Source organism: Acinonyx jubatus, chromosome D2, assembly GCF_027475565.1.
Source record: "Acinonyx jubatus isolate Ajub_Pintada_27869175 chromosome D2, VMU_Ajub_asm_v1.0, whole genome shotgun sequence".
In the NCBI taxonomy this organism is placed as follows: domain Eukaryota; kingdom Metazoa; phylum Chordata; class Mammalia; order Carnivora; family Felidae; genus Acinonyx; species Acinonyx jubatus.
In genome coordinates this window covers 81430983-81453955 of record NC_069393.1, presented here as the reverse complement: position 1 = coordinate 81453955, position 22973 = coordinate 81430983, and the positions used below count along the sequence as shown (strand labels likewise).

At 55.8% G+C, this 22973-nt stretch overlaps 1 protein-coding gene across 9 annotated transcripts in view; it reads right to left on the bottom strand.

Moving 5' to 3' along the window:
• Positions 1–22973, bottom strand: part of PTPRE (protein tyrosine phosphatase receptor type E) — a 158760-nt gene that overhangs the window by 7121 nt on the left and 128666 nt on the right. For 8 of the 9 annotated variants that reach the window (XM_027063400.2, XM_027063399.2, XM_053207667.1 and 5 more), the window contains 13 exons: positions 20844–20934; positions 17164–17240; positions 16234–16270; positions 14364–14461; positions 10270–10389; positions 8900–9063; positions 7458–7593; positions 6994–7143; positions 6568–6661; positions 5218–5294; positions 4224–4358; positions 1307–1432; positions 408–574 (listed from right to left, as the gene is read on the bottom strand). In XM_027063400.2, the coding sequence (XP_026919201.1) occupies positions 408–574; positions 1307–1432; positions 4224–4358; positions 5218–5294; positions 6568–6661; positions 6994–7143; positions 7458–7593; positions 8900–9063; positions 10270–10389; positions 14364–14461; positions 16234–16270; positions 17164–17240; positions 20844–20934 (1472 nt within the window). The remainder of the gene's footprint in view (positions 1–407; positions 575–1306; positions 1433–4223; positions 4359–5217; positions 5295–6567; positions 6662–6993; positions 7144–7457; positions 7594–8899; positions 9064–10269; positions 10390–14363; positions 14462–16233; positions 16271–17163; positions 17241–20843; positions 20935–22973) is intronic. The other variant, XM_027063398.2, reaches the window with a different exon arrangement.

Here is a 22973-nt window from a genome sequence, read left to right as displayed (position 1 = left end):
GGACATCCTCGAGTGGCTCAAGAAAACCCTCCTGCCTCGAGGGTGTGCTACAGTGCGGACTTGGCTCCCCAAGCCCAGAGGAGAGGACAGGGAGGGGCGGGTACATCAGCCCGAACAGTCTTTCAAAAGGAAGGCCGGCAGGCGAGGCTCAGGAAGTGGGTCTGTCAGAGCTGTGCCTGGAAGGGTTTTTGAGGACTTAAAAGGCATACGGAAACGTGTGTTTGAGCGGGTTCTCTGACTCCTCCCCCCAAATGCATCCTGCAGGTACAGCAGATGACCTTTCCGCATCCCTGTGACGCTCTCTATGTACGGGGAAGGTGAAAACTACAGTCCAGGGCAATGACGCCTTTGGGAGCAGTTAAGCGGGCGTAGGGTCTGGCTCGGCCCCACCTGCAGGGGGCGCCCACCTGCAGTGCACAGTGATGGGGTGGTTGCCGGTCTGTTGCTGCTGCTTCTGCACGGCCGCGATGAGGTCGAGCATGCCTTTGCCCTCCGCCGGGATCCCGATCTCGGGCCAACCGTGGAAGTGGAACTGGCGCACCAGTCGGGTCTGCTCCTCCTGGCGGGCCAGGGGCTGCGGGCGGGGAAGGGCGTTCAGTGCCGCCTGGCCACAGGACCCTGACCACCGAGGAGCGGGACCCGGGCCCATCCGTCCTCCCGGGGACCCGCGCCAAGGCTTGGGCCCCTCCTGGGGCCTCCGAAGGCCAGCACGGTCCCCCCCCGGCGGGCCGGAGGGGCCTGACCAGGCGGTCTGTGGGCTGTGTGCACCCTAAAGGGCAGGGATGCCAGTATTTCCTTCCGAGTGGGGGCAAGACATCCAGAGGATGTTCCCTGGAGCCCCTCGCCAGGGCCCGCCAGATACCTTTATGGGATCCCTGGCAACTTTGCGGGAGACAACACGATCATCTCTTTCGTAAGAAGCCAGGACCCCTCCTGTCCTAGGGGCTCTGAACAAGCCTGGACAGGCCTCTGTGGCTTGATCCACGGCCTTTCCTCCTCCTGCGCCCCTACCACTGCCATTTCTCCCGAAGGCGGAGGTGGTGGCCGTGTGACGCCTCTAGGAGTCGGCCACTCTGCTCCACCATCTCGTGCGGCAAGGAGGCAGGTGACCCCGAGGGTGCGAACGTTGTAGGAGACCTGCCCCTTTGTAACATGGCTCCCTACTCACCGCACTGAACATGGATCCTAAGGTACCAGTTAGAGGAGGTGGAAGGAGCAGGACATTCTGGTACCATCACCAGCAGACCCTGAGGGATGCTGCGGTGCATTCTGTCTACAAGGGTTGGACGCACTCTGGCAACAATACCTGATTGAAAGTGACCAGGAAGTCCCGTATGCTGATGGCTTCGGAAAGCGTATCGCTTTTTATTTCGATTGTTATTTCGCCGTGAGTCACTGAGCCCTCTGTTGGCCAATACTGGTAGCATTTATCCTTGGGGTAAAAAAATAACATGTTAAGTCTCATAGCAAATAACTTGCTGTTAGCAGTTTGAGAATATGAGGCAGCATCACTCTCAAACCATTTAACGTACTTCATCTGACCAAGTAAGTCACATATGAATACGAATATGAATGCCCGTTAATACCCATTGACCAAGGGAATCCAGAAACAGACATGCATGTGTTTGCAACTCAGATACAGGACATGATGGAAAGAAAAGATTCTATAAGTGGAATTGGAAAAATTGGTTTTCCATGCAGGAAAAGCACTGGGTCCCTGACTCACAACCTACCAAGCTTGATATGAACGGTCCAGCCCTCCTGGAGTTGGGCAGTGCACAACCTACACTACCGTATACAGTAGGTTTGAGTCTTCATAAAAATAAACCCAGATGGGTTAATACTTAAAGTTAAAATCAAAACCGTGAAGGCCTTAGAAGAAAATGTCCTTCCATTCTGAGGTGCGCAGAAGGACTCGTTAAGCAAGACCCCGACAGAGCTAACCATCCACGGCGCGAAGATTGCAACATCAGATGGCAACACAGTGAACTTCACTCCATCAACAAACACTCTCAAAAGAGTGAAAAGACATGCCATCAACTGGGACAAGACATCTGCGGTACGTAAAACCCGCCGAGGGTAAGTATCAAGAACATGTAAAGAATTCTTGTAAGTCAAGATAAAAAGAGTCAACAACTCACTAGCAAAACGGGAGAAAGGCATGGCCAGGCGTCTTGCACAGAGGAAAACATCCATCTATACATATATGAAGCGAGGCTTGACCTCACAGGAATCAGAGAGATGCCAATCAAAGCTACAAAGGGATGACAGGTACTCGTATTCAATCAACAAAAATGAGGATGCCCGACGGTACTAGGGGCGTCGATCGAATATCTCTCTCACACACCGCCAGTGTCCGCTTTGGGAAACGGAACCACTTGGCAAAGCAGTGAGGAAGTATCTTGGAAACCCAAACTGTCACACGCTCTCCAATGTGGCGTAATGTCCCTCTGGAGTCTGCTCTTCCTTGTGCAGCATGAGACACGAAGGAGAATGTACCGGTAGGTGGCACCATGTGTAAAACAATAACGTGGCACCATCCCCAATTCCCATAGCGGGAGAAGGGATAGAGAAGTGGGTTTAGGATGTCCAGTTTGTATGGTGGAACAAAATAGAATCACGATGAATGAACCACAGCGATACGCATCAGGGTAGGAAAGTGTCAAAAGCATCATTCTGAGCGGAAGGAGCAAGTCCCGGCAGAACACGCACTGTAACGATACCCTTTGTACGAAGTTCAAAAGCAGTAGTTGCTTTAGACACACACGTATATGATCTGAAAAGATTTCTGGAAAAAGCAAAGAACACATCCACTCGGATGGCTTTAAAAAGACCAGTGACAATAAATGTTGGTAGAATGAGGAGTCACTGTAGCCCTTGCCCACTACCGGCGGGAATTCAAACTGGGGCAGCTGCCGTGCAAGGCAGTCTGTAGTTCTCCAAAATGTTAAGCTGTATGAGTCTGCACGACAGAGTTATGATACGGCCCCGTAATTTGGCCCCTAGGCGTCTCCCCAAGAGAAATGAAAACACAGGTCCGTGTCAGAACCCGAACATGAATGTTCCCACCATAACGTGTAACAGCCCAAGAGTGGAAACAACCCAATGTCCGCCAGCTGACGAACAGATACACAAAATATGGCCTGTCCTTACAATGGAATATTATCTGTCAAGAAAAAAAGAGCTTATTCCTGATACAACATGGTTAAACCTTGAAGACATTACACTAAGTGAAAGAACTTGATCACACAAGACATGTTGTAGGAACTCATCTTCGTGAAATGTCCAGAAGTGGCAAATTCAGGGTGGTTGCAGAAGCTAGAGGAAGAAGGAATGGGGAGTGGCTGTTCTTGGGCGTGGGGTTTCCTCCGGGGGTGACAAAAACGATCTAGAATTAAATGGTGGTGATGTTGCACAACGCTGTGAGTATATGAAAAACTGCAAGGTGCCTGGGTGGCTCGGTTGGTTAAATGTCTGACTCTTGATTTCGGCTGAGGTCATGGTTCTCATGGTTCGAGAGTTTGACCCCCAAGTCGGGCTCTGAGCTGGCAGTGCACAGTCGCTTAAGGTTCTCTCTCTCTCTCTCCCTCTCTTTCTGCCCCTCCCCAGCTCATGCACACACGCTCTCTTTCCCTCAAAATAAATAAATCAAATTTAAAAAATATCGCCAAGCTCTACCCTTTAAAAGGATGAACTGAATGGTATGTGAATTGGACGTCAATGTGCCGTTTCCAAGAAAGCAGAGGAAACGCAGATTCAGGGTAGCGGCTCTATCCTGGGTAACGTACAGGTAGATGTACGACACTGGTGAGGTTTGGCTTTTCAGTCGGACGGTGGGTTCACGAGTATTTACTGTGTCATTCAGTAAAAGACACAAGAAGGCCCTGGACGGGTCTCTGGGGAAAGGGAAGCATTTGAGTCATTCGGCCCACCCAGGACAACACCTGTAAGGCACACACATATCAACGCCTACGTCCTTATGTCTCGAAGACAGTTAAGATAGGTTAAATGAAATGCCGGCTAAGAGCGAAAGCCAGTGGGCGGTCATGGCTGAGCAAGAGTGGAGCCTCTTTCGTCTCCGGCCCGGCTCCCTCCCCAGTCCCTGTGGCCTCAGCAGCTGATGGCTGCCACGGGGTGGGACCTGTCGGTGGCGGGGGGCCGCCAGGGGCGCTGTGGGTTCTCGGGAGGCCCCCGCAGGGGGCGGGGCGGCGGGCGTCCCTGACCTGCTCTCGCTCCTGGACCTCCGTCAGCATCACGACCGTGTGACACTTCCACTCCCAGACCATCCGCCAGAAGTCTTCCACCGTGTGCGCCAGGGGCCCCTGGGTGGCGATGAAATAGTCCTTCTGTCGGTAGCCCTTCAAAGGGGGAACAGAGATTAGGGTCTGACTCCCTTTCCTCCTGGCTCCACCATGGACAGCGGGGTGCAGGAGAGGCCAGGGCCCGGCCAGGGAAAATGTTCTCCAGCTTCCAGGGCTGGGCTGGGCCCCAGCAAACCACCTGCACGCAGCGACAGCCCGAGATGCCCATTCCCTCTGCGACCCAGCCACCTCCTCTGCAGCGCCAGGGGTCGCCTCTGAGCGGGCGGCATGAGCCACGCTGGCCCCGGCCACCTGAGAGAGCACCGATGACTCTGTTCTCGTGTGTTGCTGTGTTTTGGCTCAGTTAGCATCATGGTGGCGGACTGGGGGCGGGCTTAGAGGAAGTGGATTCAAATCCAGTTCCTCCATGTGGCCCAAGTGACCTCTGGCAACGTTTTCTCATCTGCAAACGGACGTGCTAACGCAGATGTGGCCGCAGCGTCCTTCCCCAACCATTTCTCAGCTCGGCGCACCGTGCGTGGAGACAGGTGGTGACGGTCAGCCCGGAGCGCACAACCGCTCCGTCCACGCGGAATGGACAGGAGGGCACAGAGACTGCAGGACAGCCAGCCGTGCAAGGGCCCGTGTGACCCTGGTGCGTATTAGAGACGTCAAAGAAAAAGCGCCGTGCCTCATAAAGCAAATTCCTTAGCAATGCACCTGTTACCTCTGTTTCCAAAGTTCATTGTTCGTGTTTTTTGTTTTTTGTTTTTTAGAAGCAAGTAATTCTGCTAACGAAACGGTTGGGATTTCAGGACTCCTTCCTGATCGTGAAAATGAGTTAATGAAGAGTCTGTGATCACGGATGAAGGTCACAGTCATCTTTGCAAAGCACAGCCGGGGCCGCTATACTTACGTCGATAAAGGAGGCGTTGATGTAGTCTGTGTATTCTTGACCCCTTTTCATGGAAAGGATCACCCGATTGAAGTCATCTGCAAAGCAGTATGATCCCTCAGTCACAGCACAAACACCGCCCTGCCTTGCAAAGCTCACTCTGTGGCTACAAGCTTCCAAAACACAAAACTTGTTAATAAAATCGCGAAGTCGAGTCAAGTCCCTGGAAGGTTTACTTTATAAAGTAGGTTAATTAAATTGGCCCAGGAAATTGTGTTTTGGTAGGAAAGCTCTGAAATTACCCCAGTTGTCATTTTCGTGTGCCATGAATTGATGTAATTCATACCAAAATACGAGCATTGAAAATACTGCATTTCAGGAGTAAAAGGAATGTGGCCCGACAGGTGACCTGGAATTATGGCTGCAGCCGCACAGAAGCCAGTGTCTCAGGCCGAAGCAGGCTTCACCCAGCATTCATGCACTTTTTTTTTCTAACTTTTTTTTTACTGTTTATTTTTGAGAGAGAGAGGGAGAGAGAAACAAAGCATGAGGAGGGGAGGGGCAGAGAGAGAGAGAGAGGGAGGCACAGAATCCGAAGCAGGCTCCAGGCTCCGAGCTGTCAGCATAGAGCCCGACGCGGGGCTCAAACCCACGGACTGTGACGTCATGACCTGACCCGAAGCCGGATGCTTAACCGACTGAGCCACCCTGGCGCCCCAGCCTTCACGCACTTCTGATTCTCGGCAACCGCTAAAGCATGTCGGGAACCCTGAGTCCACATCTGCAGTGAGGTGCTCTCTCTCTCTCTCTTCACCCTCTCCCTTCCTTTCCTGTGGTCCCTCTGATCTCTGTGGAGTCTGTTTCTTTGCCTGCACTCAACAAACATGGGCACCCCATCCTCTTTCTCCCCCTTACCTGGGACCTCGGGGCAGGCCAGGGTCCCAACTCCACCCCTGCCCATTCCAAGGCCTTTCAGGTCCCCTGGCCTGGAGCAGGGCCCCCTCTTCCATATACAGGCTTGGGGGACTACTGGATGAGATGAGAACCATGCAGCCCCAGAGTCATGACCAGAGCAAATCTCTCTGCTTCCAGGAAGTCCTCCCTCTGTCTTGCCACCTACATCTCGTATCAGATGCTGCCCGCCTCACACACAGGACTGTCTGGGTCGCTCACTGCTTCACAGGTGGGTGTTCTCTCACCTACCCTTGACATAGCCCCCCAGGAGCCCTTAACCCCAGGCCCGGGGGCTGTCCTGCCCTTGGATCCTGGCTTACAGAGGCGGGCAGTCAAAGAATTCTCCCAGCGTGCCAGCCCCAATCCCGTCCTGCCTTGGGGTTTCAATCCCACGGGGCGGCCCCAGGGCTGCCTTACACGGAATGATCTGGATGACTCTGGCCTTCTTCATGTTGGCCGGCAGGTTGCCTGTCCTCATGTCCTCCTTCATGATCCGGACATTTGTCAGTTTCTGCAGTCAAGGAAGACACGGGGTCACAGCTCCAACACGGACTCTCCCGCGTGACTCCCTCAACCCCGGAACAGCACCCCTGTCAAGGGCGCCTGCTGACCCGCAACAACGGCCCGTCTCTGACCCCGGACGCTTCCCGAATGTTGGGAAATGAGAGCCCACGCGTGACGCGCTCCCCCACACGGGCCCCTGCTCAGCTCCGAAAGCCCCCAAGAATTCTTCCCTCTGCGTCATGGGCGGGAGGGCCACCCTGCTTGTTCCGGGCTCGGGCCAGAGGGGGGTGGGTGATTGAAAGGGGACTCCTTTGGCCGGCTGCCCGCCTTCGCACGTACCCTGAACTCCTCCTCCAGCCCGATCTTGTCGAAGTGGGTGGAGGTGCCGTGCAGCGTCTGCAGGTGGTTTTCCAGAGAGGACACATCCAGCTCGGTGTCCCCGTAGAGGTAGTACTCCAGTAAGGCTTGGTAGATGAACGTGTACTGCATCTGCGAGGAGACCCAGAGCACCCGCGCCCTCGAGCTTGCCCGGCCACCGCGGGCCGCTCACAGCTCAGCAGCAAGCAACTCCACGCTTTGCCAAGGGAGGGAGGTTTGGGAGCAAAAGTCAGACGCACAGCCATTACCAATGACCGCTTATGGCCTTGAGTGAGGACCATATGGCAGCGGGCATTACTGAGCACCTTCTCCCTGCCAGGCACTGTTACCCGTGCACTGACAGTCCAGGGGTGGCCAAGGTGTCTGGGTTTGCTCTGTGCAGCTCTCCCCAGGGCGAGGAGCTGGGCTGGGGGAGGGCTACTCACATCTGTTTGAACCATCTGAGGACGCTGGTTGCGGATTCTCGACACGAAGTCGAAGACGTCGACCTTGTGCTCGGCGTGCATCATGTCCATCATGGCATCGATCACTATGAAGGTGCCCGTCCGGCCCACGCCGGCGCTGCCGGGGAAAGGAAAGAGGCCGAGTCGTGAGCCACGGCACCCGCCCCCCGCCCGCCAAAGCTGACCTGTGCACCTGGACGGAAGGACACGCTGCCCTCAACTGGGAGACACAGCCCATCGCTTAACCGAGCCTTTCCCTGGTGAATGAAGAGCAAGTCTACGGGGAGGCCACCAGAGGGCACCACAATCTTCGTAAAATTATCTGACACTGTTCCTCTAATAACTAGACACTGTTGAAAGGCATGTCGAAAAAAATCTGTCGTAGTCGTCTCACGTGAGGTTGTAATCGTCCTCTGTTACCAAATGCCGTCTTCTTGTTGTGTGTGCAAGTGGATTTTTTCCAACGTCACACTGGAAATGGCTTTTCCCAGCATGGGCCTCCACCCCTTCCCCTCTCCAGTGCACCTGCTGGGAGGGGCTCATAGGCCGGCAGGTGTAATCCCAAGGATGCCACCTCACTCGACGCACAGATGCTCCAACGTCCCTCAGCTCCCAAGTGGCAGGTCCAGGAGTCTATCCCTGGCCGGATGACAGGGGCCTCCCCTTTGGCCCCCAAACTGTCTTCAGGTTCTAACTGAGCACCCACCGGGAGGATGGGGAGTTTGGCCTGGAGCACTGCTCACCACTGTGCCTTTGTCTTCAAAAGCAGAAAGGGCACAAGCCAGTCAACCAACCTGAAGTCCGAGGCCTTTTCTCGTACGTGACTTTCTGCACCAGCGGCCACGCTGGGCAGGCAGACAAAAGCCCCAGAGGGAGTCAGCCCACCTTCAGAGTCGAGTCCCGGGCCCCTCCAGGACTGTCCCTCCCACTGCAGACCAGGAGATCGCAGCTGGGAGGGGGGGGACGCCCCGCCCCGGACAGCTGCTCCTGGCCACTATTGGCTGTTCCTGGGCCACGGCCCCCAGCCCCTCTGAGCCTCGCGCACTCATGTAGAAAGACTTGGGGGGGGGGGCTCTCCATAGAAGCATGGTTTCCATCTCTGTCCCCAGAGGTGACCTGGGGTCTACGGGGGCAATGAACCTGCCAGAGACCCAGGAGCACTATCAACCTGGCCCCTCGGCTTTTGTCTGTTTTAAGAATTGGGGATCCCCCTCAGACGCTGCTGACGGACGGGTCCTGCTGTCACAGAGTGGGCTGAATGTCCCTCTGGCTCTCACCCCCAGGGATCCCCCAAGCTGTCACTAGTAATTGCGTTCACAGCGGGCAGGAGGGTGCTTTTACTATGCCCCTACCTGTCCTTCTGCCCACCTTGGGACCGGCCCAGCCACGAGGGCGAGTCCTCCGGGGGCCCCGGCCCGACATACCTGCAGTGGACCACTATGGGCCCGGCATGGGCGGGGTTGAGGGCCTTCACTTTCTTCAGGAACTTCAGCATCCCGATGGGGGTGAAAGGCACTCCAAAGTCGGGCCAGCTGGTGAAATGCAGCTGGGAGACCAGGCGCGGGGCTTTGCAGCCATCGGGGAGCTGCTGAGGAGAAGGGGGACACGTGAGTGTGGGAACAGCGCCCGCCCCTCCCCCAGCATCACGTCCTGAGGATGCTCGCCGCCTCCACCCCTGCCATCTAGGCCCCGGGCCGCCGTGGGTCCACCGGCAGCATGATGGCTGCTTGAGGGGTCCGCACAGCAGGACCCACAGCACCCGGCCCAGGCCCCCGGCAGCCAGACGCATCCCTGAAGCCGACCCTGGAGTTCACAGACCCCACTCGTGAGCGGGGAGGCCACATCGGGGTCTGCCTGCGTAACTGCCAGCAGCAAACATTTTCGCTCCCCAGAGGCTCAAGGTCGAGGGGAAAGATGTGGCTGGCCCGTTACGGGAGACCCCACCCCACCAGCCCCGCTCAGAGCCTCTCAGGCTTCCTCCCCACCAAAGGCCCATGGGTGCGGTTCTCTGGCCGGATCATGGAAGGCTGGATAGTGTATGTGGAAGTGCCCGTGTGTGTGTGTGTGTGTGCGCGCGTGTCAGTGTGTCCGGGAGGGACACAAGCAGGGGAGAGCAAACACCATCACCATCAAGCTCATCCTCTTCCCTTCTTTGCTGTGGCTTCTAGGAACCTCAGACTCCTATTCTGCCATCTGACTATGCCAATCCCTCCACCTTTGACTCGTGATTGCATGATCTTCTGGTTTTCATATATCTTAAATCTCTATTTCATCTGCTTTGTCCACAGGCATCTGTGCCTTACATTTTTCTAGGCAGGGATGGAGTAGGGACAAGTAGGAAATAAAGGCAAAAAATACTGAGCAGGTGACAGATCAACTTTTGAGACTGTTAAAAAAAAAACCTCACTTCATCACTTCAGTGTGTGACATGACATCATGCGACTGAGTGGGGGACCCCAAACCCCGTGCCCCCATGCAAGTGACCCGCCTTCCTCCACCCAAAACAGTGACTGAGGCCCACGAGCATCCAGAGCTGTCTGAAGACTAGGGGTGCACCTGTCTCCTCCCCTGTAGACCCGACCTCAGGCCACGAAAGCCCAAACCCGCCCCCACCCCCACCCCCGCACTTCCTCCCGACTCAGCCCCCCCTCGGCCAGAGCTGCTCCAACACTGCAGGGAGGCTGTGGTGGGGGTGAGGCTCTTCATGCTAAAAATAATGACACGTGTATTTATTCTTGACCCTGCTCTCTCGAAGGGTTGCCTTTCCAGAAAGTTGGTAACTCAGAACGCGTACCGACTGTATGCAGAACTTCCGGATGGTGTAGTCGACCAGAACCACACAGTCCTCCACGCACACACGGATATTTCCGTAGGTCCAGCATCCCTGGTCCGGCCAGTACTGATAGCATTTCTCCTATGTGGGACAGTTGAAGAGAAAGAAATAGGTCTGGAGCGCCTGGGTGGCTCAGGCAGTTGAGCGTCTGACTCTTGGTTTCGGCTCAGGTCATGTCACGGTTTGTGGAATCGAGCTCTGTGTTGGCCTCTGTGCGAGGAGCCTGCTTGGGACTCTCTCTCTCCCTCTCTCTCTCTCTGCCCCTTCCCCGTTCACGCATGCCCGTGTACATGCTCTCTCTCTCTCTGCCCCTCCCCTGCTCATGCACATGCACTCTCTCTCTCGCTGTCAAAATAAATAAATAAACTTTAAGAAACAGTTAATAAGTCTGTGTGTGCCCTTCAGGCACGTCAGCGCCCTCATCCCCCCACCCCCCCCATCAACACAGGGCCTCCTCACACACACCAGGTTCCCTCAGACAGTTCCGGAGCTGGGAAAGAGCACTAGGAGGTGTGGAAGCTGGGAGACTGAGGCCACAAAACAGCCCTGAGCCTATACCTGGGCCCCTGTCTGCTTTCGACACCAACAGAGGCTGGGCCTCACGGGAGGATGGCGTGTCCCCAAACGCTTCCCACTGGACCCAGCAGGGTGTCCTTCGGCTCACGGAGGACAAAGCTGGCCAGCCCACCGCGGAAGAGGGGTCAGCTTAACGCTCCCCACTTATCTCCGCCTAGGACAAGGCAGATGCAGAAATCTACAGAGGACGGGCACCCCGCCACACAGAGCCCCACCTCTTTACCTTCCCTCCCTCGGAGCTACAAATGGCTCCATCCGGGGACAGAGCGCAAGAGGCCTAAAGGGCAACAGTCTTCCGTGAACACGGGGCGCAGGAGTGTGTGAGGACCCACCTATAGGGGCCCAGATGTGCTCAACAAGCCTTCTAAACGTCGGACAGACAGGGTGCCTGGGTGGCTCAGTCAATTAGACATCCGACCTCGGCTCAGGGCATGATCGCACGGTTCGTGGGTTCGAGCCCCGCGTCGGGCTCTGGGCTGACAGCTCGGAGCCTGGAGCCTGCTTCCGATTCTGTGTGTGTGTCTCTCTCTCTCTGCCCCTCCCCCACTCACACTCTATCTCTTTCTCTCTCTCAAAAATAAACATCAGACAGTTTATTCTGGAAGCTGCCCACGAGTGGCACAGCTAATAAGTCACGAGGATTAATAGTCTTATGAAAAAAGGCAGCCTGGCACTTACCAGGCCCAGCATTTATATTACGACACTGTAGGACAACTTCCCCTCCCTACTCCAGGGCATCTCTGAGGTGCCTTGAAGAGAAGCAGTTACCCAAAAGTGCTAATCTAGGCCAGTCCTGGCTTCCTGGGGACCCTCCAGGACCTCCTGAGATTCTCCCCTTGAAAGACTCTGGCCCGGGGCTTGAGGGCTGGTTCCGAGGCCCCCACAGGGCTGCGGGTGTGGACACTTCTCCACCCTCTGACCTCTGGTCTCACCCGACGCCCAAGGTGCCCTCCCTCCAGTCAGATCACGAGATGTCAGAGCAACTGCATTTCACAACGTTCAGCCAAGATGTTGAAGCCGGGAGACAATAAGAGAAGGGTAAGCACTTAAGAAAAGGGAACTCTACTGAGAAATGGTCTCATCTGAAGTGGTCAAAATCAAGATACAGAAGAGGCCGGCTCTGAGTCACAAAAATGGAAAAATCCAGTAGGAGGCTTCAGAGAAAGATCGGAGATAAATGTCGAGTAACATGACGGCGGGGGGGGGGGTGGGTTGCAGAGGGGGAGGGTGTCTGAGTCTCCCTGGGTCGCATGTGTGTAAACAAGCCCCCTCCCCCACCCCCTTGCAAGTGGCAGCCGTGGGGCCACGGGTCCCAGGGGACCCGGGGCTCCCCGCGAAGCTTTGGGGACCGGGTCCTGCCAAGGCATCTGCTGAGAGTGTGGGAAGGGCTCAGGGCTCCCGCCTGGAACCCCCCGTCTCCTGTCACTCTTTCCATCCACAGGACAGGATTCGCCCCATGAGAGTGACCCTCTCCAGCTCTGTCCCAACCGCCCTGGTAACAAAACAAAAACTCCATCCTACTCAACCGGAAACAGTGACTGGAGGCTTTTTCCTGTGCTTTTTGGAAGGCAGAAGACAAACCAGTGATGGTGGCACGGGGGGAGGGGAGGACTCTGCCTGAGGGCCAGTGTCTGCCTAGGGCCTCCGCTGAGCTGCCCCAGCAGGCCGCCTACTTCCATCCCGGGGGGCAGCCCTTCCCCTTCCCCTTCCCCTGAGCCCAGCTGCCTGGGGGTCCCCTGCCGCTGTGCGAAGACAGGGCCAGGGTGGAGACCAGCACCGGCGTGGGGACACGGCAGGCCCAGACAGGGACCAGGAGGACAGACGTCTCCCACCACACAGAGCCTTCCTCGCCCCCGGCCAGCCCCCCCCTTGTTCTGGGCCTCAAGCTGGAACATGCTAGAACAGCGGCCCCCTGTCTGGCAAGCCTCCTTCTAGCCTGCGATTCTTTCATGCTGGTGAAAACTCACTTCTGAAAACCCAGGCCCTGCTTTCGGCAGAGAAACCCTCCCCGGGCCGCCTGCCTCAGTCTGTCACCGGAGACCCCAGCCCGAGACCCCAGCCCAGTTCCCTGACCCATTGCCAGCGGTTCTGGGGGCACTAGAGGTGCGAGCCCAGCCGAGTACTCCTGGCTTTATGATCACCTCACCCTGCCCCCGGAGCCTCTCTCGGGCTGGATTCGGTCAAGTTCCCTCCAGCCTTTCAGACATGGTGCCACTCCTGCCCCCACCCTGACCTACACCCAAGGGGGACTGCTCCTCCCTCTGGGGTCCCCTCCTTCCTGCTCTAGAAACCACCATCACACCTTGCTCTGCCTTATGCAATACGGGTCTGTGCCCCTTAGGTAAAAAGTCAATGGCTGGAAGGCAGGAGAATGGCTCCACGTGCCCCACCCCCCTTCCCCAGTGCCCCAGCCCCAGCCCCTGAAGCCCCGCCCCCCCGTGCCCCAGCCCCAGATGCCCCGCCCCTCCAGTGCCCCAGCCCCAGATGCCCCACCCCTTCCCAGTGCCCCAGACGCCCCGCCCCCTCCCAGTGCCCCAGCCCCAGCCCCTGAAGCCCCGCCCCCCCGTGCCCCAGCCCCAGATGCCCCGCCCCTCCAGTGCCCCAGCCCCAGATGCCCCACCCCTTCCCAGTGCCCCAGACGCCCCGCCCCCTCCCAGTGCCCCAGCCCCAGCCCCTGAAGCCCCGCCCCCCCCAGTGCCCCAGGCCCAAGCCCCTAAGTCCTTGTCTGCCTGGCTCACTTGGCCCTCCCTGCTCATCAGCCCTTTACTCTCCGTTATTTTTTATGTCACCTCCTGACACAGTTTATGTTTATTTGCTTTCTGTTTGGCGCCTGCCCCTTCCAGCGGCACTTGAATCACAAGAGGCGGGGTTTGTGTGCTGCCCCCTGCACACTCCCCTGCGGCCGCCTGTCCCGCAGAGCAGACCAGGAGGAGTATCTGTCCCCTTAGGACGTGGATCCGCTTGACCTTCTTTATAGAGGCTTCAAGTTCCTCTGGTGTCCGTGCATTACGTTTTAAATTAGAAGTAGCTAATTAAATCCACATTCCTTCAATACACCTTGTGTTTCAAATACAGTTCTCTAGTCTGGATAATAAGCAGGAAATCCACTTTTATTGGTCGGCCGAGGCCCACCGGAGCGCATGCCCAGCACGCTGAGCCTCTGAGTGCTGAGCCGCACACCGCCGGCACCGGAGAGCAGCCAGGCTGGGGCTGGGGTGGGGGGCTCTCGGCTGAAGAAAGAACTAACCCTGTGACATTTGCGTGTCGCCGTCTAGAGCAGTGAGATGCTTGGAACACAGAATATTTGTTTCGCGATAAAAATGCTGTGAGCCCCTCGTGTTTTTGGTTTTTTTTTTTTTTTGTCTTCTTCTGCAGCGATAAGAAGGGAGAGGGATAGGAAAAGGATGTGGTGAGCACACCCCCAGCCAAGCCCCAGAAGCTTAAAGAGTAGAGTCTGTGAGTCAGAAGGCTGGGCTCACCTCCTTCCTTTCTTTCAGGTTCGTCAACATGACAATGGTTGCAGACTTCTGTTCCCAGATCATTCTCCAGAAGTCATTAACTGTCTCCTGTTTAGGGCCTGTATGCAGAGGAGGAGCCCAAAGTCAGACCCGAAGAGGGTCTCTGGCCCGTGTCACCCTGGCCTTGGGGCCCTGGGACCGGGCTCCTCCCAGGCACAGAAGGGCCGGCTGGCCCACCGGGAAGGGGTGCGGCCTCCCCGCCCCACCGCCCCACACCCCTGGCCACCCCCTGGGGCTGGGATGTCCTTGGGGAGGCACACAGCAGAGTCCAGGGGGTGACCCCATTCACAGGCAATCACGGGTATTCAGATGAGGCTGGGGTCTGAGCCTGCCTGTCCAGAGTGCCGTGCGGCCGCTCAGGGGGCCCCTCAAAGCCTCGGCACGCCAGCACCCGCTCCAGAACTGCACGAGGGTCTGTGTGTGCGCGACAGACAGACGCAGACAGAGATGCAGACGGGCTGTGGGCCGACCCACTCACCCTCCACGCCTAACCTCCTTCCCTCATCTCTCAGCTGCCCTCGCAGCTGGCGATGATTCAGTGCCGTCCAGCAGGGTGTGGGCTGAGGTTCCTGGGGAGCGGTCTGAACCAAAGACAGAGCGTCCCCAGAAGAAAGTCCTCTGCCCTTCGCCCTCCTTCTGGCCTGAATGCAGACACGGTGCCTGGAGACACAGCCATTTTGTGACCCTGAGGCAGATAGTGACATGCCACGGAGGGCGGAGCAGGAAGATCAAGAGGTCCCTCTCCTTTGAGCCACTGCCTGGGCCCCGGGCTGCCCCCCCTTCTTACGGGAGAGAGACTCCTCTATCTGTGTCAGCTGATGTCTGTCGGGTTCTCTGACGCTGCACTCTGGGTGTATGCGTCTGTGTGCTTCCCTATTTCCTAAGAAATGTACATTTTTAATAAGCTCTCAAGTGATTCCGACGTGCGCTGAATTTGGGGACCTGTTGTCGGAAAGACTGTCGCCTGCGAGGGAGGAAGCCCACGAAAGCCGCTGTGGGCTCCACGTCCCCAGCCACCTCTGGGCTGACGGATGGTAGGTCAGACCTCGTCCGTGCAAAGTGGATCGTGTGCGAGCTGAAGGGCGCATGCGAGGCGCCCTGGGGGTTAAGGCCTTGATCTGATAAGCGACTCCCTCCCTTCCCCACCCGCCTGGAAACAACCACAACCGGGAGCCACACCCGAGCTCGGCCAGCTGAGAGAGGTTCAGGGTTGTCTAATGAAAGAATCAGCACGTTCAAATGATAACCGTTAACCTACTGGGTGCCCTGTCTTTGCACCATGCATGTGAGGGAACAGGCATGTGTCTGTCTGTCTGTCTGTCTACACGCATGCTTTGCGTGGATGTACATCCAACGTGCCGGCTACACCTACACTTATAAATGATGACACTCTCCCCTGGCTGTCCGACCGCGGAAGGGGGACCTGGGCTCTCAGGGGCTCCAACTCGTCTGTTCTTTTGAAGCTCTGTTTGTACAACACGCTTCATCATCTCGTGGGGCAGGGCTTTGCGAAGGAAGGCACAGAATGACCCGAGAAGACTTGCTGAGAGGCAGATGTGAATGTAGCACGTCTGAGCAGCTCCCAGGACATGCTGACACTCGGGGTCAATGGAGCACCAGCCTCGAATCTCAAGGCTCTGTGAGATTCGGGACACCCCTGCGTGGCCCGTGCTCAGGGACAGCTTGGACAGACTGCAAACAGGCAACACAGACGGGGCGGTACAGGAAGCCCTGGGGAAGCCTCGGGATTCCTGGCAGCAGATAAGGACCAGGTAGCCTCCCACGTCATGTTACCAAAATCCCGTTCTGAAAAGAACAGCAAGAAGCTTACCTTGAGCCGCTATGAATTTATTCTTCTCCTTGTAACCCTAGAAACATAAAATCAGGTTTGTAATTCTTCCTCGTTTTCTTGGCTGAAGGCGTTTGCCGTTGTTGTTTGGAAAGTAACGCGTATCAACCACGAGAAAGTTGGAAAACACAGAAAGAAGAAGAAAACTCACTAGTCCTTTCGGAGCCAGTGCTACTTTTGTTGGCCCCGCCGTAGATTTTTCCTGTGAATACTTTCCCAGTCGCACACGCACACACACAAGCAGACACACGTTCAGATACTTTTAACTGGTAAGTACAAATTCTCCTATGTTGTATTTTAAGATAATTTTATAATTTATATTAACCGATATTTTAAGGTTCACTTAAGGTGAATGCTTAAATCTTTTTATGTTTATTTTTGAGAGAGAGAGAGACAGAGAGACAGAGAGAGGGAGAGAGATAGACTGTGACCTGGGGAGGGGCAGAGAGAAGAGAGAGACACAGAATCTGAAGCAGCCTCCAGGCTCTGAGCTGTCAGCACAGAGCTGGACGCGGGGCTCGAACTCACGAACTGTTACATCATGACTGGAGCCGAATTCGGGTGCTTAACCGACTGAGCTGCCCGGGCGCCCCAATTAAAATGAATTCTTAATCCATTGCATTATGGTTTTACCATAGTTTGTTTAACTGATCCCTCTTGTCCTATTTGGTCAGTAATGTAACGAATGCTGTAACAAACATCTTTGTGCTTATCTGTTTCTTGAAAATGAATCCCCGGACAGATGCTAATTCAAAAGCCCCGGGCGACTCTGTGCGCTCTGTGCTGTGGCCAAGCTGCCCAGGAAGGTTGTGACCCGGCCCCAGAGAGGAAAGTCACGATTCACGCTGAGTCCCCAAATGGTGCAGGTGTGTGCATCAGGCCGGGCCGGGGACAGGAAAACAGCAGACTTACATCTATGTACGAAGCATTAATATAGTCTGAACAGGGGGCTCCGTCCACTTGGCTCAGAATCACCCTGGAATGATCATCTGTTTAGAAGAAAACAAAAAACCATGATATCAGGATAAGGAAATCACACCTGCCATACGTTTCTTCCATCTACAGCATTAAACACAGCACCTGACACGACCGGGTCTTGCGTGGCGATCACCGGGACAGAGGACGCGTCCTTTTCAATGTCCTCATGAGACCCTCTGTGTCATGAGGATGGGAATACACCTGTTTCACTGAATGAGCGCTGCATCTCAGCACTGAGGACAGTGCCCGGCCCTAACCAGGTGTCCGGTAAGACCTGTGGGCTGACAGCAGAGGCATGAATTTCAGCGTCCAGGAGTGGGGGCTGCTGGGCCTCACATAGAAACAGAACAGCAGCACGTGCTGGGGCCCCGCAGTGAGATCACCATATTCTCCGAAACCCCAGCTGGGCCCCCATCTTAACAAGGCCCTTGCACACTGAGGAGAGCCCCGGACGGAAGGGCTGGGGTCCACGCTCCTGGGCTTTCCAGGGAAGGGACAAGCTGACTCCACACCCCGATCCCCATCCTTCCAGTCGGCCCTAGGGCTGGAAGGTGGGAGGAACTCACGATGACCTGAGCTGGGCCTGGCGGGCCACCTGCCTGGAAGATTCTAGCCTGCTGTACAAGCAACTCTCTAGCGAGGGGGCTGACCACAGAGAGCTCTGTGTGGGTGTGTGATGTGTGCTTCCTCCATGTGGGGGCGGGTGGTGTGCAGGTGTGTGTGGTAGGTGGGGGTGCGGTGTGTGTCTTCTCTGTGTGCGTGGGTCTGGCGTGTATGTGTTTGTGGAGTGTGTGTGTGTGTGTGTGTGTGTGTGCGCACATTTGGGGAAGTTTCAACCAGGGCCCCCACTGTGACCTTGGTGGGTCCTTGTCACTCCTGCCTTCATGGGCCCCTTCCTCCATAAAAGAAAAAAGTAAACACTTTATTTTACAACTGTGTTATTAGTTAGTATAAAGCTTACCGTAACCAGACTGGATTATGGTGTTGTTTTTGTTTTTGTTTTTCTGATTTTAAAGGAAATCAGATGGTGTCATGGGCCCTTCAAAGTGTCATGGCCCCGGGCCTGGGTCTCCTACTTCCAGCTGCACAACAGCTATCGGAAATACTGAGGATGGATGGCCAGACCGGGCCCAGGGCCAGGGTCAAGAGTCAAAGCTGCCCCCAGGGTGGTTCACACCACCCCGGGCACGGGGCTTGGGACAGAGTGAGCACTCTGTATGTATTTACCGCGTTCTATCGTCCTGCTTTGTCCAGCTTTACCCCCTGCTTGTCCCCACAGGTCTGAAACTAACTGAGACGTGTGTGTTTGCGGGGTGGGTCTGTGGCAAAGGAGCTGTTGTCTTCCGCATTCTTGGAAGGCGCTGCCGACCTCAGACACCTGTTGACTAGACACGGTATCGCTGGGCCCGATCTATCCTGCCCCCAGCAGCAGAGGCCACTGAGGCTTTCAGGGAAAGTCATGGCTCGTATGGGGCAGCCAGGGTGTCAAACCCCAAACGTACAGCCCGATGGCCTCCTCTACGACACCCTCCTGCTCAGGGGCTGACAGCCCTAAAGCAGATACGGCTCTGGCCGAGCACGCGTAAAGACAGTTGAAAATAATTTGGAACCGTTTACGCTTTGAGAACAGCTATAGAAAGCCGAGGGTAGAAAATAGCCTTCTGGTTAGATTTAGAACCTTGCAGTTTCAGAGAGCTTCCTGTCTTTTTATTCTGAAAGTCACACTTCACTCTCAAAACATTATATTTTGAAATTACTGGCTGTTGCTGTTTTTTTTTCCAGAGTAGAGGATGCTGTCTCCCTACCAGTCACCAAGCTTTTCCGAAGCCCAGCCTCATGGACACGCCAGGCATCTTGTTCTCTGTCATCCAAGCTCCCTAGAGCCATTTCCATGCCTGGGTCGAGGGGTTTCTTAAAAATCTAGTAAATTTAGGGGTGCCTGAGTGGCTCAGTCGGTTAACCAGCAGACTCTTGATTTCAGCTCAGGTCATGATCTCACAGTTTGTGAGATTGAGCCCCACATCAGGCTCTGTACTGTCTGCTTGGGATTCTTTCTCTCTCTTTCTCTCTGCCCCTCCCCCGCTCACTCATGAGCACTCTCTCTCGCTCTCTCTCGTTCTCTCTCTCTCTCTTAAAATAAATAAACTAACTTTCAAAGAATTTTAAATAAGGGTTTTAGTGAGTAAAGAGGCAAATGGGGGCAGGACCCTAGAAAAGTGCTGGGGCTGGGTAGGTAGGTCCTCAACAGATACATTCAGTAAGTCAATGCATAAATTACATTGATTAACGAAGCTAATTAAACTAATTGCAGATAATAATACTAATTTGCAAATATCCCGCTTTTTACTTGACACAAAATATTCCAAAGATCCCAAGCCTCCCCCCATGGTTCTCCTTTCCCTCGAGCTGCTCCAACCAAGCGGCTTGCCTCCCTCCTTCTCTGATAAGCCACCCCAGATCCAGCGGTAGGCCCTCCCGATTGGACCCCCACTGCGTGTCCAGAGTCTAACCCTGGCCCAAGCCCCTCCTCACTGCACAGCTTCGTGTCCCATCTCCTTGCGGCGACCTTGGCTGCCTACGCAAATATGTTTTAGCCGAAAGACTATTTGGTTAATTTCTCATCGTAGTTGGATCATAGTCTTACAGGGGCCTTTGGAAAAAAAAAAAAAAAGAGGTGTCAATCCTATGCTTGTAAAGTGCAAAAGAATTATTTCTGTTAAGTGCTAAGAGTCCAGAGACCACACAAATTGGGCGGACCACAGCTTCTCGTGCCTCTGAAGAGACGGACTTAATGCCAATCCTAAAAATGCAACCAAGTGGACTGAGGCCCACTGCACAGACTGGCTCCCTTGCTTCCACGGAGGCTCTGTCTGAGAACGGGGAGATTCTCTGGCCTGGGGCTCCGGATTTAAACCCCTCCCGGCTGCCTTTCTGTTAGCCTGATGGGCAAAGCCCACAAGAGGGGTCCAGCTGAACGAAGAATACTGCAACCCTCCTTGGCCAGCTGACAGCTTGGAACATTCAGGTTTGCCCTGGCACCAAGGTGGGCTGTGAAAGGCACCCCCGGGGCGAAGCCTGCCCAGCCACTTCCCTGGACAGATCTGTCAGCTATCTGGCCCGACGGCCTCCCTGGACCCCACACCCCGCAGCCCATGGCCCCGTTTAGCTGCTGGCGTTGCTAAGCCCTCCCACAAAGCTGCCAAATCTCTGCACATTTCTCATTCTGTCATTTCTGCCCCTGGTCTGGGAGACCCACGGCTGGTGGCCGAGAGCACTGAGTCTGAGATGCGGAGATGCCCAGGGCCACTGTCAGCACAAGACTGTGGCTCAGGACTGGGCCCAGGAGCAGGCCCCCGCCAGCCCGTGCGGGGGGCACTCCCCTGGGCCCCTGGGCAGACCCACGACAACAGAGGTGGCCTGAGCCCGCTGTGGGAGACGGCCACCTAGACCTCCCTGGACAAGCGCCAAGCAGTGGTGCTGGCCCGGGCCCTCGTCCCCGAGTCCCGGGACTGTTATACTGCCCGGGCAGGCACAGTCCCCAGGAGCTACAAAGGAATGTTGAGTTTGAGTTTACTCCACACGCTACCAATCATGCAGAAAAAGTAAAGTCTTACTGGGAAGGATGTTGGGATATCTGTTTTTTTCTCTATTTTCTTCTTTATTGGCCAGTTCAAAAGTTCCTTGTATGTGTCCAGATGGCAACGACTAGAAGAAAATACACAGTTAGCACTAAACGTGATGAATCCGAACACAGCGTTTACGCCCACTTCGCTAACGGGCACAGGAATCAAGGAAACCCCGGCCGAGCAAACGACGTGCAGTCCACCGCCCTCCCTGCCCGGCGGGCTGTGCCAGGCGCCGGGCAGATGCATAAGGAAGACACAGGCCCGCCTGCCCTCAGGGCGCTCTCGCCAGCGGGCCAAGCGAGCTGTGGACGTGGTGACGACCCCACCGTTGGGCCCTCAGCTGCATGAAAGCGGGGACTTGTCTGTGCACTGTCACCAAAGCCCTGGGAGCCACTGGTCCTGGCCCGGAGCAGGGACTCCACGGATACTTACAGACTGAGCACAGGAGAACTCTGGAGCAGGAGAGGGCAGAGCAAGGGCACCTTGCGGAGGGGCTGTGGAGGCCAGCTGTGCCCGTGGGGCTGGGCTCGGGGATGGGCAGAGGATGTTCAAGGAGCTTAGATGTGGGCCTCCTGCTTGAGAGGCCGCGCGCTCGCGGGCCAGCGGGTAAGGTCCAGCTGGCCTCTTGTGGGAAGCGCGGACTCCAGCCCCAGCCTGGATCAGCGCAAGATCCCCAGGGGTCCTGTGTGCGCACCTGGCTTCAGGAACTCTGCCCTATCCCCCCGCCACCTCGGATGAGGACACCGAGGCGTGAGACGCTAGCTAGCACCCTGTGACTGATGTGTGGCTCTGTGGACAAGAACCCGGCTGACCCTGGGCTCCCTGACTTCTACTGATTCTAGTCGTCTCCCCGCATTCGCTGGCTGCTGGGACGCCCTCCGCACGTAGGCACACCCTGTGCAGTGCACTGTGGGAAAGAGCCTTTTGAACCCCCCAGTTAACCTCAACGTTGACTGGACTGGGGAGGGGACACTGGAATTCGAGGAACGAGTGTCAATATTTACCAAGCCGCTGAGATGTGCCAGGCACCGGAGGAGAAGCGGGTCACCTGCTCCAGGCCATAGCTCAACCTATCACAAGAGGACACTAGCATCATCTGTTTTCCAGATGAGGAAACTGGCCCCCAAGGCTGCTGGAGATTTGTCCAGGTTCACCTGGCTGGCAAGCGGCAGGCACCGGGGGAGACCTTCACTCTGGCCTGGAGCTGGCCACCAAGACTCCCCTTCTTCAAGTGTGAAGTCCCCGGAAGACGGGGGCAGACCTCACAAGTGCTGCGAGGCCCTAGGCTTATTCACACCATGAGTCACGAGGGCCGGACTCACCGCCCACAGGTGCCCAGAGCCTCCCTCTTCTGGGGCGGGGGGGGGCTTCTCCCTCACAGACTGAGCCCCTGCCAGCCAGTGAACTCTTTCTTTTGTTTTCAGTTCACCAAACTGGACGGCCACCGGCAGAGAGCCTGGTGGGTGCCTTGGGATCAATGCCTTCTCTACCCAAAATTCCTGGTTCTCTCTCTCTCTCTCTCTTTTTTTTTTGTTAATGTTTATTTATTTTGAGAGACAGAGGGAGACAGAGCATGAGCAGGAGAGGGGCAGAGAGAGGGGGAGACACAGAATCCGAAGCGGGCTCCAGGCTCTGAGCTGTCAGCACAGAGGCCGACGCGGGGCTTGAACCCACAAGTGATGAGATCACAACCTGAGCCGAAGTTGGACGCTCAACGGACTGAGCCACTGAGGTGCCCCTCAAAATTCCTGGTTCTTATCAAAGCTGTCTTGACACTGATTTTCTGGACCTAACCTAAACAGAGAATCTGTGGCAACATTCTACAGACTTCTCTCTCTCTATACTCGAAAGCTTTTTTGTCCTCACCCTTGAGAATAAAAATGAGGTATAATACTGTAATGGTGGGCACATGATGTCATGCGTTTGTCTGAACCCACACAATGTACCACACTGGAACCCCAGCTCTGGACGTCGGTCAGTTAGTGGCAATGAGTCAACATCAGTTCTCATTTGGAACACACGTAGGGCGTGAACACGGGACACTGTTGATTTGGGATACTGTGGGCTAAGGGGGAACGCTGTACTCTATGCCCAATCTTTCCCTAAGCCTAAAACGGC